This window comes from Polistes canadensis, unplaced genomic scaffold (assembly GCF_001313835.1).
Source record: "Polistes canadensis isolate GaletaPanama2010 unplaced genomic scaffold, ASM131383v1 scaffold_60, whole genome shotgun sequence".
In the NCBI taxonomy this organism is placed as follows: Eukaryota; Metazoa; Arthropoda; class Insecta; order Hymenoptera; family Vespidae; genus Polistes; species Polistes canadensis.
Window position 1 is genome coordinate 338,912 of NW_014569607.1, and position 25,502 is coordinate 364,413.

At 29.1% G+C, this 25,502-nt stretch overlaps 4 protein-coding genes across 11 annotated transcripts in view; 2 read left to right on the top strand and 2 right to left on the bottom strand.

Moving 5' to 3' along the window:
* LOC106785969 (MAP kinase-activated protein kinase 2) overlaps positions 1–9,651 on the top strand; it is a 24,808-nt gene extending 15,157 nt beyond the window's left edge. For all 6 annotated transcript variants that reach the window (XM_014746881.1, XM_014746879.1, XM_014746880.1 and 3 more), the window contains 7 exons: positions 5,263–5,402; positions 5,485–5,549; positions 5,660–5,767; positions 5,847–5,945; positions 6,073–6,148; positions 6,227–6,437; positions 6,713–9,651. In XM_014746881.1, the coding sequence (XP_014602367.1) occupies positions 5,263–5,402; positions 5,485–5,549; positions 5,660–5,767; positions 5,847–5,945; positions 6,073–6,148; positions 6,227–6,437; positions 6,713–6,952 (939 nt within the window). In that variant the 3' untranslated portion in view covers positions 6,953–9,651. The remainder of the gene's footprint in view (positions 1–5,262; positions 5,403–5,484; positions 5,550–5,659; positions 5,768–5,846; positions 5,946–6,072; positions 6,149–6,226; positions 6,438–6,712) is intronic.
* A 934-nt stretch (positions 9,652–10,585) lies between these two features.
* LOC106785971 (enhancer of mRNA-decapping protein 3) lies at positions 10,586–13,355 on the bottom strand. Of its 3 annotated transcripts, XM_014746883.1 has the most exons (7): positions 13,267–13,355; positions 12,873–12,971; positions 12,584–12,749; positions 12,261–12,508; positions 12,029–12,177; positions 11,698–11,958; positions 10,586–11,635 (listed from the first exon to the last, which is right to left on the bottom strand). In XM_014746883.1, the coding sequence occupies exons 3-7, from the start codon at positions 12,739–12,741 to the stop codon at positions 11,042–11,044; spliced, it is 1,410 nt and encodes a 469-aa protein (XP_014602369.1). In that variant the 5' UTR covers positions 12,742–12,749; positions 12,873–12,971; positions 13,267–13,355; the 3' UTR covers positions 10,586–11,041. The 3 variants fall into 3 exon arrangements, with proteins under 3 accessions (XP_014602369.1, XP_014602370.1, XP_014602368.1); XM_014746884.1 differs by lacking the exon at positions 12,873–12,971 and having other exon boundaries at positions 13,267–13,347; XM_014746882.1 differs by lacking the exon at positions 13,267–13,355 and having other exon boundaries at positions 12,873–13,068.
* Positions 13,356–13,587: 232 nt separating this feature from the next.
* On the top strand, positions 13,588–14,543 carry LOC106785983 (peptidyl-tRNA hydrolase 2, mitochondrial-like). Its single transcript, XM_014746912.1, has 2 exons — positions 13,588–13,890; positions 13,955–14,543. The coding sequence occupies exon 2, from the start codon at positions 14,073–14,075 to the stop codon at positions 14,484–14,486; it is 414 nt and encodes a 137-aa protein (XP_014602398.1). The 5' UTR covers positions 13,588–13,890; positions 13,955–14,072; the 3' UTR covers positions 14,487–14,543.
* Positions 14,544–14,581: 38 nt separating this feature from the next.
* On the bottom strand, positions 14,582–19,230 carry LOC106785982 (transmembrane protein 145). The gene is made up of 5 exons (XM_014746911.1): positions 18,176–19,230; positions 17,580–18,087; positions 17,223–17,360; positions 16,901–17,156; positions 14,582–16,795 (listed from the first exon to the last, which is right to left on the bottom strand). The coding sequence occupies exons 1-5, from the start codon at positions 18,577–18,579 to the stop codon at positions 16,605–16,607; spliced, it is 1,497 nt and encodes a 498-aa protein (XP_014602397.1). The 5' UTR covers positions 18,580–19,230; the 3' UTR covers positions 14,582–16,604.
* Positions 19,231–25,502: the final 6,272 nt, after the last annotated feature.

The following is a 25,502-nucleotide window of genomic DNA, read 5'->3' on the forward strand; positions in this document are numbered from 1 at the left end:
TATTACTATTACTTATTATTTATTTAATTATTTGCCAAATCTAGAATATATATATTAGATTTACATATTGAGCTTTGGAATTGAAAACTTTATTTAGAAATCATGAAATAACTGGTTCGAATATAAATGCAGCTGTTCAAGGCATTCTTTCCACGGTCGTTATACGAGCAAAGCGGTTGATCTCGAATAAAGATAATATATACACACATATAAGAGTGCCGATGACCGATTACGCGAATCATGGAAAATACTCTCTTCGTACACGTGTTCCGCGACCGATTCTTTATCCCATCGAGCACAATTTTACGAGTTAACACCGGTATTTCCTGCACGATTGCTTACACTTTTTCTTTTTCCTTTTCTTTTTTTCATTCTTTAAGATCGATTTCGTCATGGGTTGACGTCATGCGATACGAATTCTCGGAAAACACATTACAAATAATAAAATAAATCTATCTTCAACTCCGTTAATAACATTGATTTTGGTGATTACCTTAAAACCAGAGATTTGTGAAAATTTGGATAGAGTTTTATAGTAAGATATGATACTAATTTATACGCGTTCATAATTGGAACATTTTAACAAAGATTATCTACGATGATTATTATTTTTGTTTAATTTGTATTAACTCATTGATTTCTGCTTATCAATCGACAACAAATAACACGATACTTTCGAGTGATTCGCGGAAAAGTATTCTTTTCGAAAGTAGATCTCGGATCGTAAAAATATTGGAAGCTCTGTTCTAAGGTACGATGATATTGTGTTAGATCAAATTTATCGATGACTAATAAATTAACATCATTTTCGCGAGATTCGATCTTACCTCGCGATGACTTTAAAAGGAGTACACACACACATATATATATATATATCTACATAAGTAAGAGGAATATTGGTTATTGAATGCTTCGAATAGTTGCATAGGTCGTAACGTACCGATAAGTCAGAGATATACATGTGTTGGTGCCTAAACAACGTGATGATCTCATGCTCTCCACCAACCGAAATGGTTAAAATGCCGTTCCCAGTTATCATTCGGATTCTCAATTGAAAATATTCCAAAGTCAAAAGGGGAATCCTATAAAGATTGACGTGATAACAAACAATGTTTGCGAATTGCTAATTACCTAATTATTTCTATCCTATGCAATAAGCAGTATTAGTCGTTAATATGCTATTTGTTAAACGGTACTCACTTAGTCATATCGAAAACATAAATATACGAACTTGTTTACGTGTATATTATTTGTCATGTGTAAGGAAAAACTTTTACTACACTTCATATATTTTTTATTTACTTTCGAGAGAGATATTGTCGTGTGTTAAATGTACAACGTTTGCTTTCGCATATTTTTACGATTTGATTCGATGCAACGCGTCCTGTATTTTACAGCTCAATTAATGCATATCAAGTAATGCATTTATCGGGAAAAAAAAGAGAAAACCTCAGGTTACTTATCATCTGCGCAAATAAATAGTTGTTAGATACGATAATGACCAATGGCTCTAATAAGAACTAATGAAATATATTCAATAAAAATATAGTTCTTCGTAGTTTTTCTTTTTTTTTTTTTTTTCTTATTACTTTCTCAATGAAAATGACGAATACTATTCGCAAATATTTATACTTGGTCAATGTTGAAGAAAAAAAAAAAAGAAATCGCGAAATTTAGAATCATTCGAATACAAATGTGTTGTATGGGTCTTCTTCCTATTATTATTCGCATTCCTTTTTTTCAAACATAAATCACATGAGCATTTACTTACAAATATTTATACGTAGTCGAGTAAAGAAAAATGTGCGAATAAGTTTGTTAATGTCGCGTCTTTTGTGCCGTATCATGCACCGTCTGCAACCTACTTTTTTACTGTCAATTCGTCCTCGTTGATTGATACCCGGCTGTAAGCCTTCAAACGGCCACCACTTACAAACCGCATATTACGATTTTACTTTTCGTTGTTTGCCTTGTAAAAACTTGGTTTGCTATTTTCTTAAATGCTTCTATATTTATATCTTTTATATATATATTTTATTATATCCAATTATATCCAATTATATTTGATCATACAAAAATATATTATTCAGTTTAATTTAATAAGAAATAGCATTTTTGAAATTTATACTCGATGCATTATTTTTCAAAAATTTAATCAACATTCTATAAAGTTAAACGAGTTAAAAGAAATCCTATAAAACGAAATACTGTCATTTACATTTTAAAGATATTCTGTCATGAAGAAGAACAGTGAGTTTATAGAAAAAAAAAAACGAAAAAACGAAAAAATTAAAGGCCGTATTCTAGAACTGACATTTTCTTCCGTTGTTATGCGATTTTTTTTCAACAAGTTTTGTAACAAACGGTATTCTTCATTGAAATGAATTAATCTCGGAGACACGGTTTTTCGTATTAATGTTGTAATTTTGTTTCATTGATTCAAACCGCAATGATATTAATCTTATTACGAAAACTTTGATCGTCTTCGATGTTGTTCTCAAGCTTTTTCTTATTTCCTTTTATGGCAACGGAGAATGACGATGCAATTGAATAATATTGAACATCGATGTTGGTCTAGTTTGACCCTTTGCACTCGATGCAATCTCGTAGGTCTTTCTACTTTTTTTTAAAAAAATATGTATACAACAGGAATCGTGTTCCATTAAATAGTTTTCAAATGAAGAATAATTATTCTAGAAATTTGTATGTCTACCATAAACTATTAATGATTTGATTCCGGATTCAAATATCAAGTGGTGTCATATATAAAGAACGCGTGCAATCCCATGTAGTATTATTTCGATGCATAAGCATTTCTTGATAATATTTTATTACAAACAAGTATTTAATTACACATGTTCCCTATCACATTTAAAAAGCAGGTGTAGAAGAGAGTTATACCGAAACATCCTCTACAGACAGGTACAGATGTATATGAATATATATATATATATATACTTTCTTAAGAAATATTCGAGATGAGAGTTCGATGGAAATGCGGAAGTTGGGAGTACAGTTATGAATACGTAAAAAGCCTGAAAATATCAAAGGTGTTAGAATTAGATAGAAAGAAGTAACGAAGTAGGCGTGTTAAGGTGTTAAACAGGATTTCATTAGTATCTAGAAATTTTTAATAAAAATTGTATTAACCGTTCTTAGTTGAAAAATTGCAATTTAAATAAAATAACAATTTCTTATCTTTCTGCATAATGCAGTTTTCGTTTATACGGAAAGAGGAAGAGTCGTCATTATCAACGATGTTAGTATCGTTTAATGACGTAGAGAGATGATCTGAATGAAAACCAGTTTCGACGACTTTCTTTCAAATTCAGAACGTGAAGAAACGCGACATAACCTTTGAATATTATTTTTAGATCGGGCACGCGATGAAAACGTTAATGTTACAAATAAACGGTTCGCCGGTCAACTGCGTGATTTCTTATCACGTTTATTTTTTGATTCGACGTTAAATATTTGTTAGAGTACAAACAAAAATAAAAGTGACGAAAATCTTTTTCTCCATTTTTTTTTTTTAAATCGCTGTTTTTTTCCTTTCTAAATCGCAAAGTCTAGATTGTGATACGAAATTAAACGTATTGATAAATTATTATGTCGATGAGAAATGTATAAATTAAAAATACTATCCGTTTGCTAACGTCTCGTAATTTATTCTTTCCCTCTGTGTGTGTGTGTATGAATATGCTGCAATAATAGATTTTAATTAAAAGAAAAATGGTATCGTTCGTCTTATGCTCGAATGACACACGACATCAATTTTTCTCACAATCGGTATAGTTCCCGTTCCGATCTTCGTTATTTCAAGTCTCATTACTTAATAAGCAGTCGTTGCCAGTGACATACACACACGCGCACGCATCGTGATATATATTTAGAAATACATTGGTATTTAACAATGTTAAGTTTTCACATAGATCATTTACGAGACGTCAAATCTTGAACGATTTTACGATTCGTTTCTCTGTTTAACATTGAAATTATTAAATTCATTAATACACAAGCTATATTTGATCGTTTTTAAAATGAATTGAACAACTTGAAGAGTAATAAAATAACGTAAATGATTTCTTTTAAGTATTCATTAAAAGTTAATGGATGAGGAAACCCTAGATTGCAGTAATTCTTATAATGAACGAACTTAGGAAAACGTAAAAAAACATTTACGATGTTTTCGTTTGAATGTATACATTTTATTCTAAAGGTAAAAATAAAAATTGAATAGTCGCGAATTTGTCAAATTGCACGAGGAGTATTAACGTGGAAATTTACACTTAAGAAAATCATTAAAAGTTTTCTGCGCAGATAAAATTTCTTGATATACAAAGAAAAACAAGAAGTACAAAGTCGGCGTTACGAAGTATAAGTGGAATGCTGTTTCCTGCGCGTACAAACACATACATTTCTTCGAGTTTCATGTATACGCGTATGCTTAGTTCTTCGAATGTGTGAATTGCATTTGCATGCATTTTTCATAGACACATGTCATAAGTAGAGAAACGTATCACATACCTACGGATTTTTAACATAGATCACAGGTGCGTGTCATTTTATGTTGGTTCCAAAAAAACCTTATCGAAATTATTCTAAAATATAATTAAAATATTATATATATATATATACATGCATGTAAGCGTGCACAGCACCTTATATAATTAAGTATTATTTATTTAAATATCTTTTACATTGGAATAAACTAACGAAGTATTAGTCATCGCAAATGAAAAATATTCTTCGTATCTTTGTCGAGAGAGATGATTTTTTTCTTTTTTTTTTTTTTTTTTGAAAAACCATTTAATCTCTTTGTACTCCCCGCCGATTTAATTTACTTTAGTGATACGCGTATACGTATGTATTGTTCATCTACGTGTAAAGTCGTCATTTATCAATTCGGATGTTTGTTTACTCTCATTTTTTCACCTTCGCATTTTTAAGTTTACACTGGTGATTACGTCGGTTTGTTGGAAATAGCTAAAATAGAAGAGGAGATAAAAAATTGCTTCTCCCGAGAAAAGAATTTTGCTGATGACGTGGATGTTTCTAATAAATAGAGTACGGCACGAGGCGTGTTTAAGAAAAGTATTTTTTATATCTTCCTTCTCTCTCTCTTCTTCTTCTTTAAAATTTCCAGAAGTTTTAATTTGAATCACATTGAAGATGTTAAACACCTAATTGAATGATCTTACTAATGCATGAATATTAAATTTCTCGAGTATGTAACATAGAGAATATTTTGTTCATTTCTAGGTTTTACACGATTGTGTCAAAGCGAGAAGAGAAGTAGAATTACATTGGAGAGCATCCAATTGCAGACACATAGTTCAAGTAAAAGATGTATATGAAAATTCGTATAGTGGCAACAAATGCTTACTTGTGGTAATGGAATGGTGAGTAACAATTTAATTGGACTTTTATTAATATCGGACCTATGAAAAATAGTTATTTATTGTAATTTTTTGTTCTGTCTAGCATGGAAGGTGGCGAATTATTTCAAAGGATTCAAGATCGGCAAGACTGTGCTTTTACGGAAAGGGGTATGTGTAATATTAAAAGAAATATGCAATTTCACAATCTTTTTTCTTCTTTCGTTTCTTTTTTTCTTTTTTTTTGTACGATAACGTGGATATTATTTAAATATTTACAGAAGCTGCACAAATAATGTACGAAATATGTGTAGCGGTAAAACATCTGCATGATATGAATATTGCTCACAGAGATCTCAAACCGGAAAATCTTTTGTATTCCAAACCAGGTAAATGAAAAATCATAAGCACATTAATTTTAATCCCTGTTTTAGTTAAATTTCAATTGATTTCTTTATTTTCATACAGACAGAACGGGAATTTTAAAATTAACCGATTTTGGATTTGCCAAAGAAACACATATGAAAGATAATTTACAGACTCCTTGTTATACGCCATATTATGTTGGTAAATATTCTTTTTGTTTTATTATTATTACATATATTTATATAGATCAATAATTAAGGTATTTTTCTTATTACTAAAAAATATGTTTTACGATAAATTTTATGCGCTTTATTTTGTAATATTTTAGCTCCAGAAGTTCTGGGACCGGAAAAATACGATAAAAGTTGCGATATTTGGTCGCTCGGTGTAATAATGTATATACTGTAAGTGAATTTCGTAATTGAAAACAAAGACAAATTTGTCAACGTTTATATCTATAAAATTGTTTATAAAATTCACAGATTATGCGGCTTTCCACCGTTTTATAGTAATCACGGTTTAGCGATATCACCTGGAATGAAAAAAAGAATTCGTTTGGGTCAATATGATTTTCCTTCTCCAGAATGGTCGAATGTAAGTGTACAAGCTCGCGATCTCATAAAAGGAATGTTATGCACGGATCCGGCGCAGAGATTGCAAATAGACGAAGTGATGCGCAATAAATGGATTGCCGTAAGTTGAATTATCTAATTTATTTTTAAACGATTGATCTGATAATTATAAAAGTAGTATAAGTTATTTGAGATATTTCATCATTAACAGTTAAACCATTTGTCAAGAATAAATGCGCTTACAATTAGTTTGTTTTTTTGCTTATTATAATAAAAAAAGAAAATTTTTTATAATTCAATGTCAAATATAAAAATATATCAAAACGAAAATAATGTGAATTAAACTACTTTTACAATCATCTATAGAATGAATAAAAATGATATATTTGTTTACAGAAATACACAGAAGTGCCTCCTACACCATTGCACACTGGTCGTGTACTAAGAGAAGGTGAAGAACTTTGGCCCGAAGTACAAGAAGAAATGACCCGTTCGTTAGCTACAATGCGAGTAGATTATGATACGGCAAATCTTAAACAACTCGATCATAGCAACAATCCATTATTAAACAAACGTAGACGTGCTAAACAAGCAAGCGCTATTCCACCAACTGCTAATCCTACACCAGCTTCCTAGGAGGATGTTCTACGAGCCAGAAAAAACTGGCAATTTTTGATACGCAGATGCATTAGATATAGCATTATTACAATGCGGATTGTTTTTTGACGACTTGCATCATCATGCAAAGGAAACAAACTTGCAAAGTAGATAACTATTATAAAAGAAGCCAATTGTGTGCATATGAGTGCACATGCATCTATGCATGAAGGATTACATGCTGCGTTGTTCTAACGTTCTGTTTTAAACAATCGTACAATTTGTAATATATATTTTATTTATTATATATAACGATGAAATAACTTGAAAAATTTATTAATTACAGACGCAACAAACGTTAATATTATTTTTCTTCAGCGATAGCAGCATGTATCCTTCATATTCGTACATAATTTGCTTTAATTATTTATCAATATTTTTTAATGGATTTCAAAAATTCTACGGCCTGATGAAAATTATTTTTTAAATAACAATACCATTAATATATTAAAAGAAAATAGAAAATATGAAAAGAGAAGTTATATAAGTAAAAGGAAAAAATAAAATGATATACAATACTTGCTGAAGAAATGATAGGTATACATCTTTCATTTGATAAACATTTTTCTAACGATAGATTAGACGGTATCACATCAACGATATATACGTATATTAATTGTTGAAACTTAGTACAAATTATTCAATTTTATAAATATTTCTTTTTCTAGAGAACGATAATCTTCACAGTGGCCTAATCATATATTCTGAAAAAAGCTTTGAGTGATTGAATGTAAGAAGAGTGTACTAGAAGGAGCACAAATTTGTTAATAGTGAATATTTATGCTCGTAAGGAATGACATTTTAAAAATAATATTTTAGTGTTATATATGTAATCATGGTATAATATACACTCAAGCATATATCTTTAGAAATTGAATTTCGCGTAGTATAGAAGTACAGCAAGAATTGACATCACGTTCATTTTAAGCCGTCCAAACTACAGAGTACTAGAAACAGGAAATAAAATAATATCTAATTAGATATCGTTAAATATTATATCGCTTTCGTATGAAATTATTTATTATGATTGTAGAATGATATCTCAAAGTGATATACCAACGAGATTCTAGGAAGAAGTATTCACTGAATGGTTCCAAAATTGATGTGACTACCAATTTGATAAATGGATTAATCAGTTTACTTAAACATTTCGCACTGGTCTTTGTATTATTAAACATCTCACTATTCCATGAATATTTTTGCCTGATATTTTAGACTATTAAGTATGAAATGTTCGATTTTTGACAATAATTCGGACGTTTTATACTTAATAATCCAATCTATATATATGTACACACAAGAGTTTAGTGTTCCTTTTTGACATTTCGCTGAAGTTTTAAGAAGTATAGTGTTGAGAGAATATATTAGAACAATTATAGAGAATAAAATTATATAAAATATAATACTTTGAAGAGTATATTTTTACCAATATGTTGAAATAAAAAAACAACAAATTACTTTAAATGTATTAATCATAATGTTGGTACACGAATATACTTAGAAATTACAAAAAAAATATCGATCAAGTAAAACTATTCACACTCGATTATAGCGAATGACGTGTGTGTCTATAGATTTGATTATATATTTTATATAAATAAATTTAGTATAGAGTTTTAGAGAAAATGTTCATTATATCGTCAATCAATAACTAAATATTAAGAAACAGAATATAGATCAGACTGTTTATTTAGAAGTGACTGATATCTATTTAAAAAAATTGTAAATATTCTTTAGGGTATATATCAAATTTGTAGTTGAGAAAACGAATCGTATATCATTCATTTGTAGAATTTATCCAGATTGGTGCTATATTTTCAAATATTAAAGATATTTTTAAAAAATTATAAATAATTGTCAGTAAAAAGCTTATCTAATAAGACTGGTGATATATGAAGTTATTGATATCATGATAATACTGGCCTTATAAACAATTGTTCTAAATTAAACGTTTATTCACTCATATATTTTTTCAGTTATAAGAACAGCGAATTGGACAACAAAATTATATTTTTATAATGAATAAACTGATTCGACATGCATTTATAAAACTTGACAATAAAAATGTGAATGTTCTCTTATAGAATTATTTCTTCTGATTAAAATTTAACTTTAATCGCTATTATTATTATTAAACAAAAATCAATAAGAAAATCAAATTAAACGAACGGAATATTTATAACAGTTAGTGCTTTGAAAAAGTTATAATTCATTTAATTTAAATATAATTCAGATAATGAATCATAACATTCATGCTCCTAATATATTATTTTTGACTTCACATTCATTGAAGTCTTAATAAAACTATTACTTTTATCTTTCCTTTTTTTTGAAGGCCATCAACAACTCGAGTAACAATCATGCACCGATATACAGTATACACTGTTCTATAATACAAGTATTCTTATATTATGCTTTTTCTTTAAATATGCGTGAATGATTATGCATATATAATTTCTAACAAATATAGATCCAAAAAAAACTGTATGACCAGTATCACACAGGGATATACACACTGTAAGTACTTATATTAATTATTGTTAAAAGTACTATGCATCTTAATGAGAAATGATTCGTTACATCTATGTGTATCAAAATAAAAAGAAGAAAAAAAAGAAAAAGAAAATATGTTAAAATACAAAGTTATAAAAAATTATAAATAAAATAAATTTTTAGAAACATAAAAATTTATTCTTTTGCCTAGTTGCTATTACTGTTATTATTATTATTTACTCAAATAAAGTATCAGATCGACTTAATTTATACACCTAATAGAAACATTTAGAACTTAATTAAGATTTACCACGAGAAACAGAATTAGGTATATTTTACTTGCTAATTTATCGCTTATAGCGTTACGATCCGTTATGTCTTAAATGTAGAATAAATTTAAGAATATACAAGCAGGTATAAAAAATATGAATAAATTACTTACAATTATAATTAAAATGACTTGCATATTGAATGTTTGTAACAAATAGTCGTACAAAATGCAACATAGCATTTTGTAATGATCGATTCGCACAAGTATACTATCATGTAGAAAATGCACATTAATTTGTTGTTCATACACTTTTGAAATTAGTATTTTCTATACGAATGATTCTTTTGTTTTTTACATATACATCACGATTATAAAAAATTTTAAATATTGAAATTCTTTTAATTTAATTAATTATATTTATTTTAGAAATGAAAAGGGAATATATGAGCCTAATTAGATATTTTCAAAAACAATATAATGCATTTAATCCTATTATAATTGTGCACATAATATTTTTTGTAATATACGATAAGATAAATCTAATGCCTAATTAGAGAAAAATACATTAAGAAAGTAACTTCGACTGTAGAAAAAAAGAAAAATTTTCTTATGTAGATATACTTTTGGAATTCAATAATACATATCAGAAAATGCTAACCAAATGAACAATGATGCGATAGATTTCATAGAAATCAATAACTATTGTAAAAATACATTTGAATCTTTCAAACAGAAAAAAAGAACCTTTACAATAAATAATGTTCAGTAACTACAATTTTGATTAAAAATAAAATGGATCATTTCAAAAGAATATCTAATACATATTAAAATATTACAATTTCTTTTTCACTGATTGTTATAACTATTATCGTACATGCTACGTGCTTGTATCATCTCATTTACAAAGCTTTAGCGGCATATAACTCAAATGCAATTATATGATTTAATTTACAGCATTAATTATGCTTATTTTTGTCCGATTATATAAATGTGATTATTTTAATATTATAAATGTATGATGTATCAATAAATATATTGTTCTATTAAAACATATCAAATATATCATCCTCAATGTAATGTAAGCTGGACTTAGCAAATGCTTATGAAAAACTATAATTTACATAGTAAATGTCACAACATGTTATGCTTTTTTAATACGAGGACAATATCCTCTGTCCCTAAAGTACGTTTCTGTGACACGGTATACCTATTTGAATTGTATACAATGTTAAAGAAAAAAATCAGTAGAACTTTTAAAATCTGAAGATACTGTTTGGAGAATCAACATATTGATTAAAAATTTGCTAGGAATTATCGGAATGCAAAGGAATGACAAATTTTGGTCCGAAAGGAGACCTATAAGTAATTCCAACATCAGAATAAACTTTGTTCGGTAGAGCAAGATTACAAAGATATAGTCTACCATTGTCAAGACTGTGAGATAGCGGTAAAGCACCGACTAAACTAAATTTACTTAAAATTCCTGGTGTACCTACAGATGGTGGCTCAATAGCTAAAATAAGTGCTCTGTTATTATTTGCCCATACAGTTACCGGAGTAACCATTTTTGAAGAATTTTCATCGCACAATGCAACAAGAATTAAATCTACGACAGAGGGTAAATTTTTAACTTTAGTCTCTACTTTGTTTTCTGTCAATCTATAAAGAGATAGTTCTTGTAAAAGAAATACGTCTTCTGAATTTTCGACAAATACTATTGTTTTAACACCATGACTAGATAATTGTCGTGCGCAATTAACACCAGCAGCTCCTGATCTGTTTGGCCCACAAAGTGCTACAACGGTTGGCCATTGATGAGCATTATTTGGATTAAGTCTATGTCCTCCACCAAGAAGTTGTAGAATAATTTCTGCTCCTGCACGTCCAAGAAGTTCTACCTACGAGTCTTTAGATTATTTACAAATCTCATAATAAGTATAATATAATTCGAACTTCATACCCTTCGTTCCCAACTGATACCGAGTCGATCTGCTGCACCAATTAATTGGCGGTGAAGGTCAAGAGTGATACTTGGAATTACTAGGCCATCATCAGTAACATATTCTTTTTCACCGCTCGCAGGTACAACTATCTGTCTAAAGGCTGTAGGTTCCGAAACAATTATATTCTCATCGTGTCGATATTTACCACCTAACCCTCTATTATTTTCTGACTGTCTAACGATGTCTGGTTTAAGTGAATTTATTTCCTGCCACACAGCCTAAGAAATAAGTATTATTATTTTTGAATAATTCATTTATTTGCCAAAAGATAAAGATTTTAACACAAACCTCTTTGTTAAATAATGCTAAATTTTTTTCAAAATCAAAATCCTGGCTCAAGGATTGATCGATAGGAGTACCAAAAGTATGCTCATCTCTTTCGAGCACTCTTTGTCTATGAGTAAGTCTTTTCTGAGCTGGCTTACAATTAGGTTCAGCTATAGGAATTATTCAATATTTATTAATTGTGTGAAACTTCAATAATAGGTAACTCTTATATCTTATAAAAAATATAATATACTTGATCCCATTTTGCCATTAGTTGCGAGTTCAGATTGTTGCTGTGCCGGTTCAACAGATTTTCTAACATTCGATGATGTTTGCGTTCCACCAGAATGCGTAGAAGGTGGTACACTTTCAGAAAAAGATCTACCAGCTCTTTTGGCTATTGGTCTTTTAACCGTTACTTTACTTTGCTGCGGCATATCGTTAATACTGGAGCTAGTTTCTTTGGTAGAAATGATTTCTACATTGATTATATCTTTAACACTAAAATGAAATTATGCGATACAATATGGGCTTAATTTGAAACTTATAATGTGTACATGTCCGTTAGAGACTTACTTTAAACTAACTACAGACGAAGTATGCGGCACACCGTTACAAAAAGCCTTTGAAAGTGTCACGCTTTGTTTATTTAAATCTATTATTTGACCCTGATAAATACCAAGATCATCTACACATGTGACAGAAACTGTACACCCAACAAATTGTTCTGACATTTTTCCAACTGTAAAATAAATATTTTGAATTTAAAATGAATATTTACCAAATGGTATGATCTATAATATCAATTATTTCTATGCGTTTTATTTTGAAAAAAATGTTAAATTGTTATTTGTATATGACGTACCGCCAATTAAAATTTATAAATATGGTTAAGGATGCAACACAGACTGCTTACACAAATATTCACATAGAACTTTGTACTTTTACGAATTCTTCTTCAATCCTAGTTAAATACAGCCAAGTTTAATTAAATATATTTTTCAAAGTTCAATAATAGCAAATGATTATTGTATTCTAAATTTTTCGACTAGCGAATAAAATATATGTAATATAGAATATATGTGATAAGATACTTTCCCGAAATTTTATTTCAACTTTCTTTTGGACAAGTCAAACAAACACATAGACATCTGATTAAACAATTAAGAAGTATACAACGATTTTAATAATTGAACTAAGTAAAACATATAAATTCAAAAATATATTTAAAAAATAATCTATATAATATATTTAGTTACCTTTAATCGTTTAAATAAAATCAAGTTATTCCTTACTTCTAATATATTAGAAAAACTAAATTCATTGGCTACTGCTCCACGTTACAAACATAGTTTACAAAGGATATTAGAATGGACACCGACGAACAAAATTTAACAGCGTCATCTACGAATTCAAATATTACTTTTACTTACATATTAATTTATTGTTATTATTTTATTTTATTAATTAAAAAATTAAAGCGAAAACAATATTGTATTTTAATGAAAAGAATTTTTAATACTATGGGAATATCTATTTTATTTGATTTTGATTCATTTTGTAATTCATCGCATTCATTGTATGTGTATAAATATCTACATGTGTGTGTGATTTATTTCGTGTGCTAAACACGAGATATTCGAAGGATTTTATTCATTCGTTGGATTATTATTCATACAAACCATCCTATCATTTCTTTTTACTCGATAAGAAAAGAATCTTTTTAATCATTAATTTAATCATCATATAATAATATAATTAATTTATCATTTATAAGTATCATGATAGTAAACAAAGCTGAAGTTCAGACAGGTTATGATCAAGATCCAGTTGAACAAGCATTAAAAAAGACTGGTTGTATTGAATTACATTATCAAATTCAGGTATAGCATTTAAAAATATTGTTTCTTTTTTTCATTGATCATCTTTGATAAATTGCAATTAAAGGAATGTATTGCTGAAACCCGAGATTGGAGAAAGTGCCAGGACCTAGTAAAAAAGTTTAGAGTTTGCATGGAAGAATATAAACGAAAACAAGATACAAGTTAATTAACATTTTTTAATCATGTCGTTGATATTTAAACAAGTAATGCCTACCCTTTTTCAAGTATTGCCAGCTGGAAGTTATAAAATGGTTATTGTAGTAAGAAAGGATATAGTTATGGGCACAGGAAAAATTGCTGCACAATGCGCTCATGCAGCATTAGAGTGTTATAGAAATGCACCAATTAATCCAATAAAACGGTATATGTTTCAAAGTTGGTTATATAATGGTCAACCAAAAATAGTTCTTCAAGTATCGAGCGAACAGGAATTATTAAATTTGGACCGTAGCGCTAAAAAAATTGGTTTAGTCACAGCAATAATAAGAGATGCAGGTAGAACTCAATTAAAACCTGGAACTATTTCAGTACTTGGAATTGGACCGGATCTAAGTACAGAAGTAAATAAGATTACTTCTCATTTAAAATTGTTGTAAATGTCAAAGAATTGTATAAAAATAATACATTAGCTTATCGCTTTTGAACAAATAAAAGGCTTTCCTTAAATTTTTTATTACATGTAAAAAATTACTTAAACATTATTTATTTCCATTTACTGTTGTATATTTAACAATATGAAAAACTAGAACTCATACTGACGTTCATTTGTACAATATATTTCTTGACAATGGGTTATGTGAAAATGATTTACACTTTTGGTTAATATAGATGAATGAAAAAAGTTGTTCTAATGCGTTTTAGAAGATAAAATAAATTCACAACTATTTGAATGTGAAAATGATTACTGATTAAGAACATAATTACACACATATATTTATATATATAATAGAAATTTTTTGGTTTAAACACAATATAATTTTGTGCGCACACAAAACACAAGTGAATATACTTGTAAAGTGTGATTAATATTTTATTTGATTCTGAACCAAATTTATTAAATTTCGCGTATATTTCTGTTCAAGGTTTATATATTTGAATTAAATATTCATTAACATTTATTCTGTGAAACATTTTATTTACTTTTTATTAAGGACGCGATAGACCTTCTTTCAATTATTCTGTCTAAGATATCTATTATCTGATTTCTACAATAATATCAAGATATTAGAAACATTGCACCAATATTTTAATACATACATGGAGCTCAAAATTTTTCTAAAGACAGTGTGTATATTTGTGTATACTTCTCTATCAATATTATTTATTATAAGATTGAGCAACATTGTTTCGTTAAATAATGTACAACTAGTAAAAAGTAATATTACAAATATAATTTTTAATTCATAGTCCATTGATTCGTTTTCTACTTTGTATACACTAACATATATCCTAATGGGGTATAATTAAATTTATAATAAAAGAAAAAAATAAACGAATAAAAACATTAGTTTCTAAGGAAAAATTTAACAATATTTAACAATAATCATTTGTTTTGTAATATACATATATATTTATCTATATTCTAATATAAATCATCACATAGAATTTATACTTTCTTCAGGTAGTTAAAAGTAATCAAAAAGTTTTAATCGTGGATTTTTTAATTAAAAATTAGTAGTAGTAATGTCCTAGAGAACTTTCAGTTTTGAATAAAACTGCGTTTACTGTGCTTAGGTTGAAATTAAAATCAAATAACTTACTGCATGACAATTCTATACATATATATAATCTGAAGAATACAAAACTACTAAGAGCCATAACTATTTATAGTAATTGTTTCATTGTTCATATTTGTAGCAATAATAAAACTGTTATCAAGTATATATGCGCAGTATATATAATACTGATGTTATTCTTATTAAATTAATGTATTCAGTTTTGTACCCAACTAGTTATTTCATGGCTGCTTAGTCATGTTCCCATTTTATTGTAATTATAAAACCACCCAATCATGTAAACAACTATGTATAATCATTCTCTTTCAAGCACACACTAAAATAGATTTTTTTTATAGTATAGGATAATAAAATTACTAACAAAGTATAAAAAAAGAAAAGAACAAAAATAAAGAGAGTATTGCAAGGAAATTTTATCATGTAGATTACTATAAAATTATAAAATCTACCATATAGAGTCGTGTGATTAGTTTTATAATTTTTATCTATGTATATATTATATAGTAAGTATATGATAGATAGGTGAAATATTGAAGTCAAATAAAAATAAAAATAATTAGAAAATTGTCAACTATAAGAATTGATACGCGTTTCAAATATTTTTAAAAATAAAGAGTGACTCTTTTTATATTATTCTATTATACACTATGCACCTGATATATCTGTATGTTATGAATTAGTACAAAATAAATCAATTATCATTACTTTTTATCCTCTAAGTAAAAAATTATCATAATAAACTGATCTTTACATTATGTTTCTTCATTTTATCTTTTTCATATTGATTATTGACTTCTATTACATATTTCAATCTGATCAATGATATACATATATTAATTACAGAATGTGCAGCACATTTCAGTCTCAAATAGCACAGATCAAAGTATTACCAATTTTCTATGTTTTTACCATTTGGCAAATATACATCACATTTTTAATGTTTACTTTTCAATATTTTACCTCATTAAGATTTAAATATTAAGTGATAATTTTACTGAGTTCTGGTGGTTCCACATAATTATTTAGTACATGCGGTGCTTCATTGAATTCATCAAGTTCATCACCATTATCTCCACCTTGGGCGAGTAAAAAGTACTGTTCGCTTCGTGTTGGCCATAACAAATGTGTCATTACGCAATAAGCAAAACAATCAGCTGAATATGTTATACCTAAAAGTTATTATTATTATTAAATCAGTACATATATTGGTTGCTACAGAATTTGTATATTGCAACATGTGTTTCATACATAAAGTCTTCTTAAGGAATGCTTACCCAATAATAATTTAAACCTCCAGAGAGCACTTACTTGAAGCGCTATAAGAGCTATTATTGGTAAATAAATAAACCAAACTAATGAAGATGCACCAAAGTGTAGAAGAAAGTTTAATTTTTGAGTATTATGTTCATACGTCATAGTATTTCGAAGCTCATATAAAAACCAAATCATTATAGCACTACGGAATAAAAGAATGAACCATCCGGGCCAAGTTTGGTATTCATCGATGTCTTCAACTATGTCGACTTCGGTCTACAAAAATATTACATATGCGATAAATGTTTTACAATAGATTTAAATGCGATGATCAAAATTTACCATGTTCCAAACATATAGTAGAATGTGTACTATTCCATAACATAGCCATATAGCAAAAACTAGAGGCTTCCATGTTAATTCCATTCGAGTTACAGCCCATCCTTTGGCAAGTAAAAGTAGAAGTAACATAAATGATGCCTATAATATAAATAATACATTGTATTGATGGTTTATAACAAGATTCAAGAGCACGCACACATATGTACATATATGAGTTAAATTAACGATATTCTATGGCTGTATACTACGCATAGAAAAATATATTTAAATATATATATATACATATTACATGCTTATGTATTTAGGTTTAACGCGCTCTTTACATTCTACCACATATTAAACACACACTTTTCTTACCCGTGAGAGAATATCAAAAATATCACCAGCAACTTCTAATTGTTCGTAGCCAACTCCATCGAGAGAAAATTTTAACACGTGTATTAAAATTAAACACACTGCAACAAACTCTAATAATAAGCTAGCCGTAAATAATCGTGTCACGGGGTGTTTTTGTAATCTTGCTGCATATAATTGCAGCGGAACTAATATAATATAGCACACAAAGAACAGTAAATATAGTTCTATGGTATTCTGCCTGTCATAGGAGAACTGATACGTAAGACTGTTCAGGCCACTAGTATTAGGATTGCCATTTACTAGCCATATATCATACTCTAATATGTCATGCTTATCATAATATTCCCACTGGCATGTTGTTGCATTTCTATAACATGCTACTATACTCATATACCAGAAGCGTGGTTGCCAAAAGTCTTGTATAACATAAGTGAATTGATGTCCTTTTACAATATTCCATATAGAATCTTCGTCTTGACATAACTTTCCTCTAGGACAAGGTATTCGCCTTTTAATAGTAAAGAAAGAAACATAATGTAAGAAAAACAATGATTCACAATAATTTCAAATATATTTGCTCCGTAGTCTCTACATACCTTAGAAAATCTTGGCCTTCGTCATTACAATTTGGATCATACGAACTCTGGTTGAGAGTATTAAACATTAGAGTACATGCAATATTTTTATCTATTACAGTCCTATTACCATAGTACTCCAAAAAATGACTACGATCAAGAACAGCCAATGTAATTGGTACGGTAAAGTTCAATTTGCTAGTGATATTGCCAAATATATATCCCGATGTGTCTTTCTGCCTGTGACGGTCAGTTTTTTGGAAGCCAAATTTAATCAAAAAACGGAAGAATTCCTTGGTGTCGAAAGTGCCGGTTATGTGAGTAGATTCGACACAATTTAACTGCAATATTATGCAGAATGCAATGTTTAAAAACACGTACCACCAGCGTCGAATCATCATATTCCTTTGAAACTTAATAAACATCGAAAATTTAACGTTATTTCGTTAATCGATGTCAAGAATTTAATACGATTAGAGTTAATTCTAACATGTTTTCTTTTTAAAGGAAAATTTTGTTGCAACACCCGAAATCACATCTTCTTCTTTCGCCATGGAGTCGTCGTTCCTGTCGTCGACGTTGACAATAATTCATCTCGTAACATAGTCGTCTCCGTTGTTAACAACTTTTTCATTCGATTCGATAAAATACATTTGCACATCTCAATATTTTCATTGAAACAATCAAAATAATAAGAGAAGGAGTAGTATAGTTTCTATATCAATCGTAAGTTATATTCTAGCCATGCTCGCTTATTGAACTTGCTTTTCCCTATTGATTTTCCCCACCCAGAGATCGAAAGCGTAATGGAGAAAATCCACTTTCTCTCTTCATCTCTCTCTCTCTCTCTCTCACACGTTATATTCCCGCAACACGCGTTGTCCTTATTCTTGTACTCCTTTCGATATTATTCCTTTTCTTATTATTTTATCTTGCCTTTCTTTATTTGAACTCCTTATACGTAAAATGCTTTTACGTCACGGGGGATCAATTCGTACAAGATACGACACTTTCACAATCGTAGGACAGGAAGTCGCACGTTGATATCCATTTTGTTGGCAAGTTTTACAAGTTCCCTCGCAGCACTAGCGCGCAATGTGATTCGAAGATCGTGTTACTTAACTATCTTTTTTATCTTTTTTTTTTCATTTACTCAAATACCTCCTTGTATCTATTTCAATCAAATATATATTACGCGTACTATCGTATTAACAAACGATATAGTCGATGAACGTGTAATTAAAGTAATATGTTTTAAACTAAACAGATACCGTGCTTTGATTATAACGATTCTCACGTGTCTGTCCCCGCTTTAAATACGATATTGCACAAGCTCTATTTCTCTATTTCTCTCTCTCTCTCTCTCTCTCTCTCTTTCTTCGTTTTGATAACCCGGCATTTTTTTTCAATATCATATTCTCATTGATAAGCGTTAACACAATAATTCTTAATCGTTTGCAATACTCACGATGATTCGAATAACTGCATCGAAGGTGATTTCTTTATCTCTTTTTCTTCAATTTTTTCTGATCTAGAGTAACGAAATATCATTTAAACATATGAAATACATAAAAGTATTTTATATATTATATATTAAGAAAGAACAGTTTTCCTACGTATAGGGTACTGAAAAGTTCTGGGTTCAGCATGTAAAGAAGGGATGTAACAGAAGGAGATCTGTTAATTTAGAAACGTTAAAACAAATGTATTTTAGTTGAAAAAGTCTAAAAAACGAGTAGAGTGTGCGATATATGATTAAATGATCGATGAATCATCCTCTTCGAAAATCACAGTTAGACTGACACGTTGTCCTCTGTTAAAGTTCTTTTATTAAATGTTATTTATATAACTTTCAGAACGTTGCGCACACATGTGTGCAATCGTAATAATATATTCCTAATAGAGAGAATCTAAGATTATAACGTTCTATTTTTTACATTCTATTAATTTTTATATAATTATTTTAATAATCTAATGTACTCTACTTATATTTTTGATTGTTTAAACGTTCCTGGATAGTGATTACTTCGAGGATCAAATTTTCATCTTATAGAATATACCAGATCGAAATTATTTATTATTGAAAGTATGTTAATTTTTAATGTTTAAATCACTTTTAAACAAAAATGTATTATATACGTGTATAAACAATTTTAAATATATAAGTAGAGTGCATTACAGTATTAAAGTAATTGTTAATTAATCGAAAGAAATATATATTGTAGTAAATACGAAACTATATAATACATCACGTACGAAATAAAATGATCTCTTATCTCGTTAATATACTTTGAATATTTAAAAAATATCGATCTGTTATTTTATATGATGCAGATGTTTGAATTTATTTTTAACGAATCTATATAAACATTTGAAATTGTATTATTTATCGAAATAGAGCATTGAAAAGATGGCAATACGCAAATGGATTAAGAATTATTGAACTAACAGAAATCAGTTAAACGGTCGAGAATGGTTTCATGTGGCAGAAATGGAAACCTATGGTATTCTCAATATGCTTTTGGGACATTTTGAAGTATCGAGGTTCTGTCATGTCATAGTTCGCTTCGCATCGACGTTTAATGTGGTTTCCCCCATTTCGTCGTTTCTTCGACACCCAAAACCAGTTTCGTCCGCCCTTTATCTCGCCTTTGAATGGCTTTGAAGCGTGATTCTCTCGATTATATATATATGTATATGTTCAAATTTGACATGTTGCAAAAGTAAATTTAGACTGAATACTCGTGGTCTGTTATTTTTGTTAAAAGTATTCATATCATCAAGAGTGGTTGATGTCCTATCAAATATTGCCGATTTCTTTTTTATCTTTTCAAACCTGATATAAATCGAATGTCAAATCTAGAAAAAAAAATCGTTTAAACAATTTTATATAAGTCCCTTCCTCTTGTCATTTGTATTTTTATAATATGCAAGCGTAATTACATAAATTAACTGATATCGACAATTTTCTTACAATTAGTATTGATGGCGTTTGAAATGGAAACAATAAAATAGGCAAATATACGAATAAAAGAGAATTGCTCGTTTAATGGCAATTTATGTACACCAATTTGTATACCGTAATCAGTAAAATGGTTAGTAAAATGACAGGTCTTCAACGAAAATTCTTTTTTTTTTACAATTGGATGTTAATAATAGTAAATTTGGTAATGGTTTAAATAATGAATAAAACAAAATGAATGATTGTAATTATCGTAAAGTCAAATGATGCACAATAGTAAAACATTGTATGAAAAATTGAAATTCAAAGTTTATAACCAGTCGTAGTATGTTTAGTGTTAATTAATATAGAATAGGATAGGATACTGGTTTCTTTTGTTTTCAATGATAGAATATAGTATACCAACGATTTATCTTAAAACGCGATTGGAATATTATATGGGGCGTTTGTATAATCGGACTATCATGTTACGATATGAAAAAGTATTATCTGACGTGAAACGTCAATAGAAAGTAGAAACAGAGAGTGTGATGAACGAAATAAATAGTATGGACGTAAAATAGCGTAAAATATCGTATTATTTTACCCAGTGAGTCATTAGTGCTTTATTACTCGGGATAATTGTATAAATCTGGTTGTATAACGGTTGGTTTCTCTGATAAATCGACAGGGTGTATCGATCAGCGCGCTGGTGTACGTCAAAATAAATTTTGAAATACAAAACTCGTCAACGTATCAACGTGTATTTGTATACCAAATATTAAATCAAACCAACGATGCGAATAATATTTTTGTTAATTAATGGAAACACGAATGTCATCATTATCTAATTAGCTTATTAACCTAACGTAAATATACATATGTATTTGAGCCCCTTAGTTGATAAGTGTCTTAAGTTCTAAGCATATGTATATTTACACATATACATATATACATATTATTATACTAGTTGATCTAGGAGATTTTCGGGTTAGCTAGGATTAAGAACAAAGTAAAGGCGTTGCAAATTATCTTGATTAAAATGTGATGCCGTTGAACCGTAATTTACCTAATGTTGCGGTAATTGAGAAGAGTTAATTCTCTCTAACACGTAGACAGTGCGCAGAGAACGAGTTTTAAATTAAATTTTTTCCCCTGGTCTCCTTTGACCCTTCTCTTCCTTCTCTTCTTTCTTCCTTCCTTCTCTTTCTCCTTCTTCTCTATTTCTCTTTCTTCGTCTTGTTCGGCTACGCAAAGCTCATACTCTAATTATACTAATGAAGTAAATAGCGCACGTGAAACTGCCGTCAGGAGGGATACTTTTTCTCTTTTGTATTCTCACTGATGCTATCTAAAGTTCAACTACAGTAGAATAAATGAACGTTCCCACGTCCCCTTCTTCTTCTTTTTCTCTTACTGTTTATGGTAGTAAGTTACTTACCAGGAGATAGTCAGATTGGCCCCCCTCTGATTTTTTTCTAATTTTGTGCATTTGTAATAATTCATGAGGATATTCAGTGTGACTATAAACATGGTGTAAACATTTAGCCGTTTGCAACAAAAACCCGAAAAAGGGTGCATTTTCACAAAAATACTTAGAGCTAAATTTGTTATAGAATTTCAAATAACAATGTATATGTCATATTTAGTTTTTGTGTGTGCCTTCAGAAATGCTAGTATACATATATATTTTAAAAAATAGCAATTATAAAAACACAAGTAGAAGAAAATCAGAACGAGCAGATGATAAATCCAACGATGATCACCTGTAACAAAAAGAAAAATATATTAATCGTACAATCAAGTGATACAATAGCCTAACATATGAGTTGTCCAATTCATAGATGCACTTTTCATTTGAATTCCCTATTTATTTTTATCCAATCTCTATTAACCGTTTGTAAAATAAAATTCAATTTAAACAACTTTTGCAAACGGCTAAATGTTTACACCATGTTTTTAGACACACTGAATATCCTCATGAATTATTACAAATGTAGAAAATTAGAAAAAAATCAGAGGGGGCTTTATCTTACCTGGTTAGATATGTATTGATGATTGCTTGCTTTTCCTACATGACTATGTTCAATATTCTTATAATTTATCGTCGTTTCTTATTTATTTTTGCTTCGAGTAATATGTTTTTAGAATATAAAATATCGGTATACTTTGTCTAAATAATACGATTAAATTGTATTTCTCTGTTTTGAAAAAAGGGGAAGACAAATCGTGACACTTCAACCGTGATGATATGTCTCGAACTATCAGTTTCATATACATCGTTTAAAGCATCCGGGTCGATGATATTTTCGATATGATATCGATAGGTACTCCGCTTATGACATAAATTTATGATAAGGTATTACAGTGTCTGTAGATTTTGACAGATCATAAAAAACATATATATATAAAGACGATGAGGGTTATCCGTAGCTTATGCGAAGTTCAAATGAAACAACGGGAATATTTATATAGAGGAAATTTTTTAGATAAAATTATAAATACTATATCTATCTTATTCAATATATTCATCGGATGAGAATAATTTATAATTGATGCAAGAAACGAACGTATAAATTATCTTATTTAAACAAGAATATATATATATATTCTGACAAGTTTTTCTTTCCTTTCCTTGTAATTTTTCCTCTCTTTTGAATTTAATATATTTTTAATTCGGATGATGAATTAAAAAATTCGACGCTACGTTACTGTAAGACTTATATCCTTCTACTTTGACATTATATCGTCTAACAGGCGAATATAGTACTCTATATTAATTTCATCCCCTTTCATAAAATAACTCTTTCGTACGTAAGACATTGATTGGAGGAGCGCTAATAATAATAAAAATAAAAAAGGTGCAAAAGAGTTGAATACGATACTTCTTTCGACTAAGGTTTAGAAATCCCTATTATTACCGTATTTACTCGACTGTTGACTGATAGCTCGAGAAAATCATGTTAGCCTTGCGTCCGACTAAATTGTATTGGTCGACTTCCAGTTTATCGGAAAGAGTTTTGTTATTTTAAACTCCACATCTCTTCTACAGAAATACTTCTTTTGTTTTTTCTTCTCCTAACGGAGAAGATTTTTATTCGTAGTTTCACGGAACGATGACGTACATTTCTCGAAAACAAATATGTATTCTTCTTTTTTTATCGCGATAGTTCTTTTTCGATATTAAAACGGAGAAGAGTATTAGAACTGAAATAAAAAAAAAAAAAAGAAAAAAAAAAAAAGAAATAAAAAGAACAAAATAAATAAAATGAAATAATTTTGATTTGTTCAGTCTTTAAATCCTTCGCAAATACATATCTAGACATATAGGTAGTCTTCGTATTGATTTAATGCCGGTTTAGTCTTTACGCTATGGATACATTTCGGTCGCCATTTCTCACGCGGGATTTGCGAGGGGTGGTAACCCTCGAGAATCGACGTAGACACTTCGTTCGCGTTAATACTTTCTACCAAAGAGATTGGAAAATTGATCTCCACCGACGGACGTCATCGACGACGCCATCATGATTATCACCCCCTTCTAACATGTCTTTTTTTCTTTCCCTTTTTTCCTTCAAGCTTTTCGGAACGTTTGAATGACGAAATTATATCTTGTTATAACGTTCGCCCTCCCCCCTCTCCCGTACCGCGGTTTTCCTTCGAATTAAGAAAGTATCGGTAAGAGATAGAATTTCTATTTTAATTCATACGGTTAATAACAAAGTTTGATTAATATATTATATTATTGTTTTTTTCTATTTTTTTTTTTTTTACAAAGTATTTTCATTCTTTTATTATATCTACGCGTAAATTCGAATCTGTGCATCTTATTTCGTAGAAGTAACGTTACTTCTTTGTATAAGTTTTCCATAACGTAGTTACACGCTCATCTCAGTTTCCACGTTCGGCTTTAGAATCGGAGTTGAAATAACATAAAGTTTTCGAGAGATTTCAGTTGGAATCTCAGAAATGAGAATAATCAACTCAGTTTGAGTTAGAGATAAAATCCATTCGGTTCGGTAGACAAACTATATACAGAATGTGACTTACAAATGTATCCGAAAAGTGTCAAAAACATCTTCCATCTATTCGATGCAAAATATCATATTACAGAATGTGTTACACGTATTGTATCGTATCTTGCTATATAAACATTCTATCCTATTTATTATCGTTTTTACACTGGATAAATAAAAAGATAAAAATTAAAGAGAGAAAATTGTAATCTCGTATAATGAAAAAGTTTTACGAGCTTCATGAATAGTCATGTTTTCGTAATCGATAATTCCTTTTGAGGAGAATAAAGACTATAATATATATTGTTCTATTTTCTTTATTATATACGACTAGAATATTAATATTTATTTATTTTAATGCTTGAATTACCTATGTGCATATTATTAATGA

What these genes read in the sequence shown, in the direction of transcription:
- LOC106785971 (XM_014746883.1), bottom strand. Translation starts at nt 12,741, where the DNA reads ATGTCAGAACAATTTGTTGGGTGTACAGTTTCTGTCACATGTGTAGAT. An exon ending in TCGTCTGTAGTTAGTTTAAA is followed by an intron (nt 12,509 to 12,583) that starts GTAAGTCTCTAA and finishes ATTTCATTTTAG; the next exon opens with TGTTAAAGATATAATCAATG. An exon ending in GTATCAGTTGGGAACGAAGG is followed by an intron (nt 11,636 to 11,697) that starts GTATGAAGTTCG and finishes AAAGACTCGTAG; the next exon opens with GTAGAACTTCTTGGACGTGC.
- LOC106785983 (XM_014746912.1), top strand. Translation starts at nt 14,073, where the DNA reads ATGTCGTTGATATTTAAACAAGTAATGCCTACCCTTTTTCAAGTATTG.
- LOC106785982 (XM_014746911.1), bottom strand. Translation starts at nt 18,579, where the DNA reads ATGTTTATTAAGTTTCAAAGGAATATGATGATTCGACGCTGGTGGTAC. An exon ending in TTTTTGATATTCTCTCACGG is followed by an intron (nt 17,361 to 17,579) that starts GTAAGAAAAGTG and finishes TTTATATTATAG; the next exon opens with GCATCATTTATGTTACTTCT. An exon ending in GAGGTTTAAATTATTATTGG is followed by an intron (nt 16,796 to 16,900) that starts GTAAGCATTCCT and finishes AATAACTTTTAG; the next exon opens with GTATAACATATTCAGCTGAT.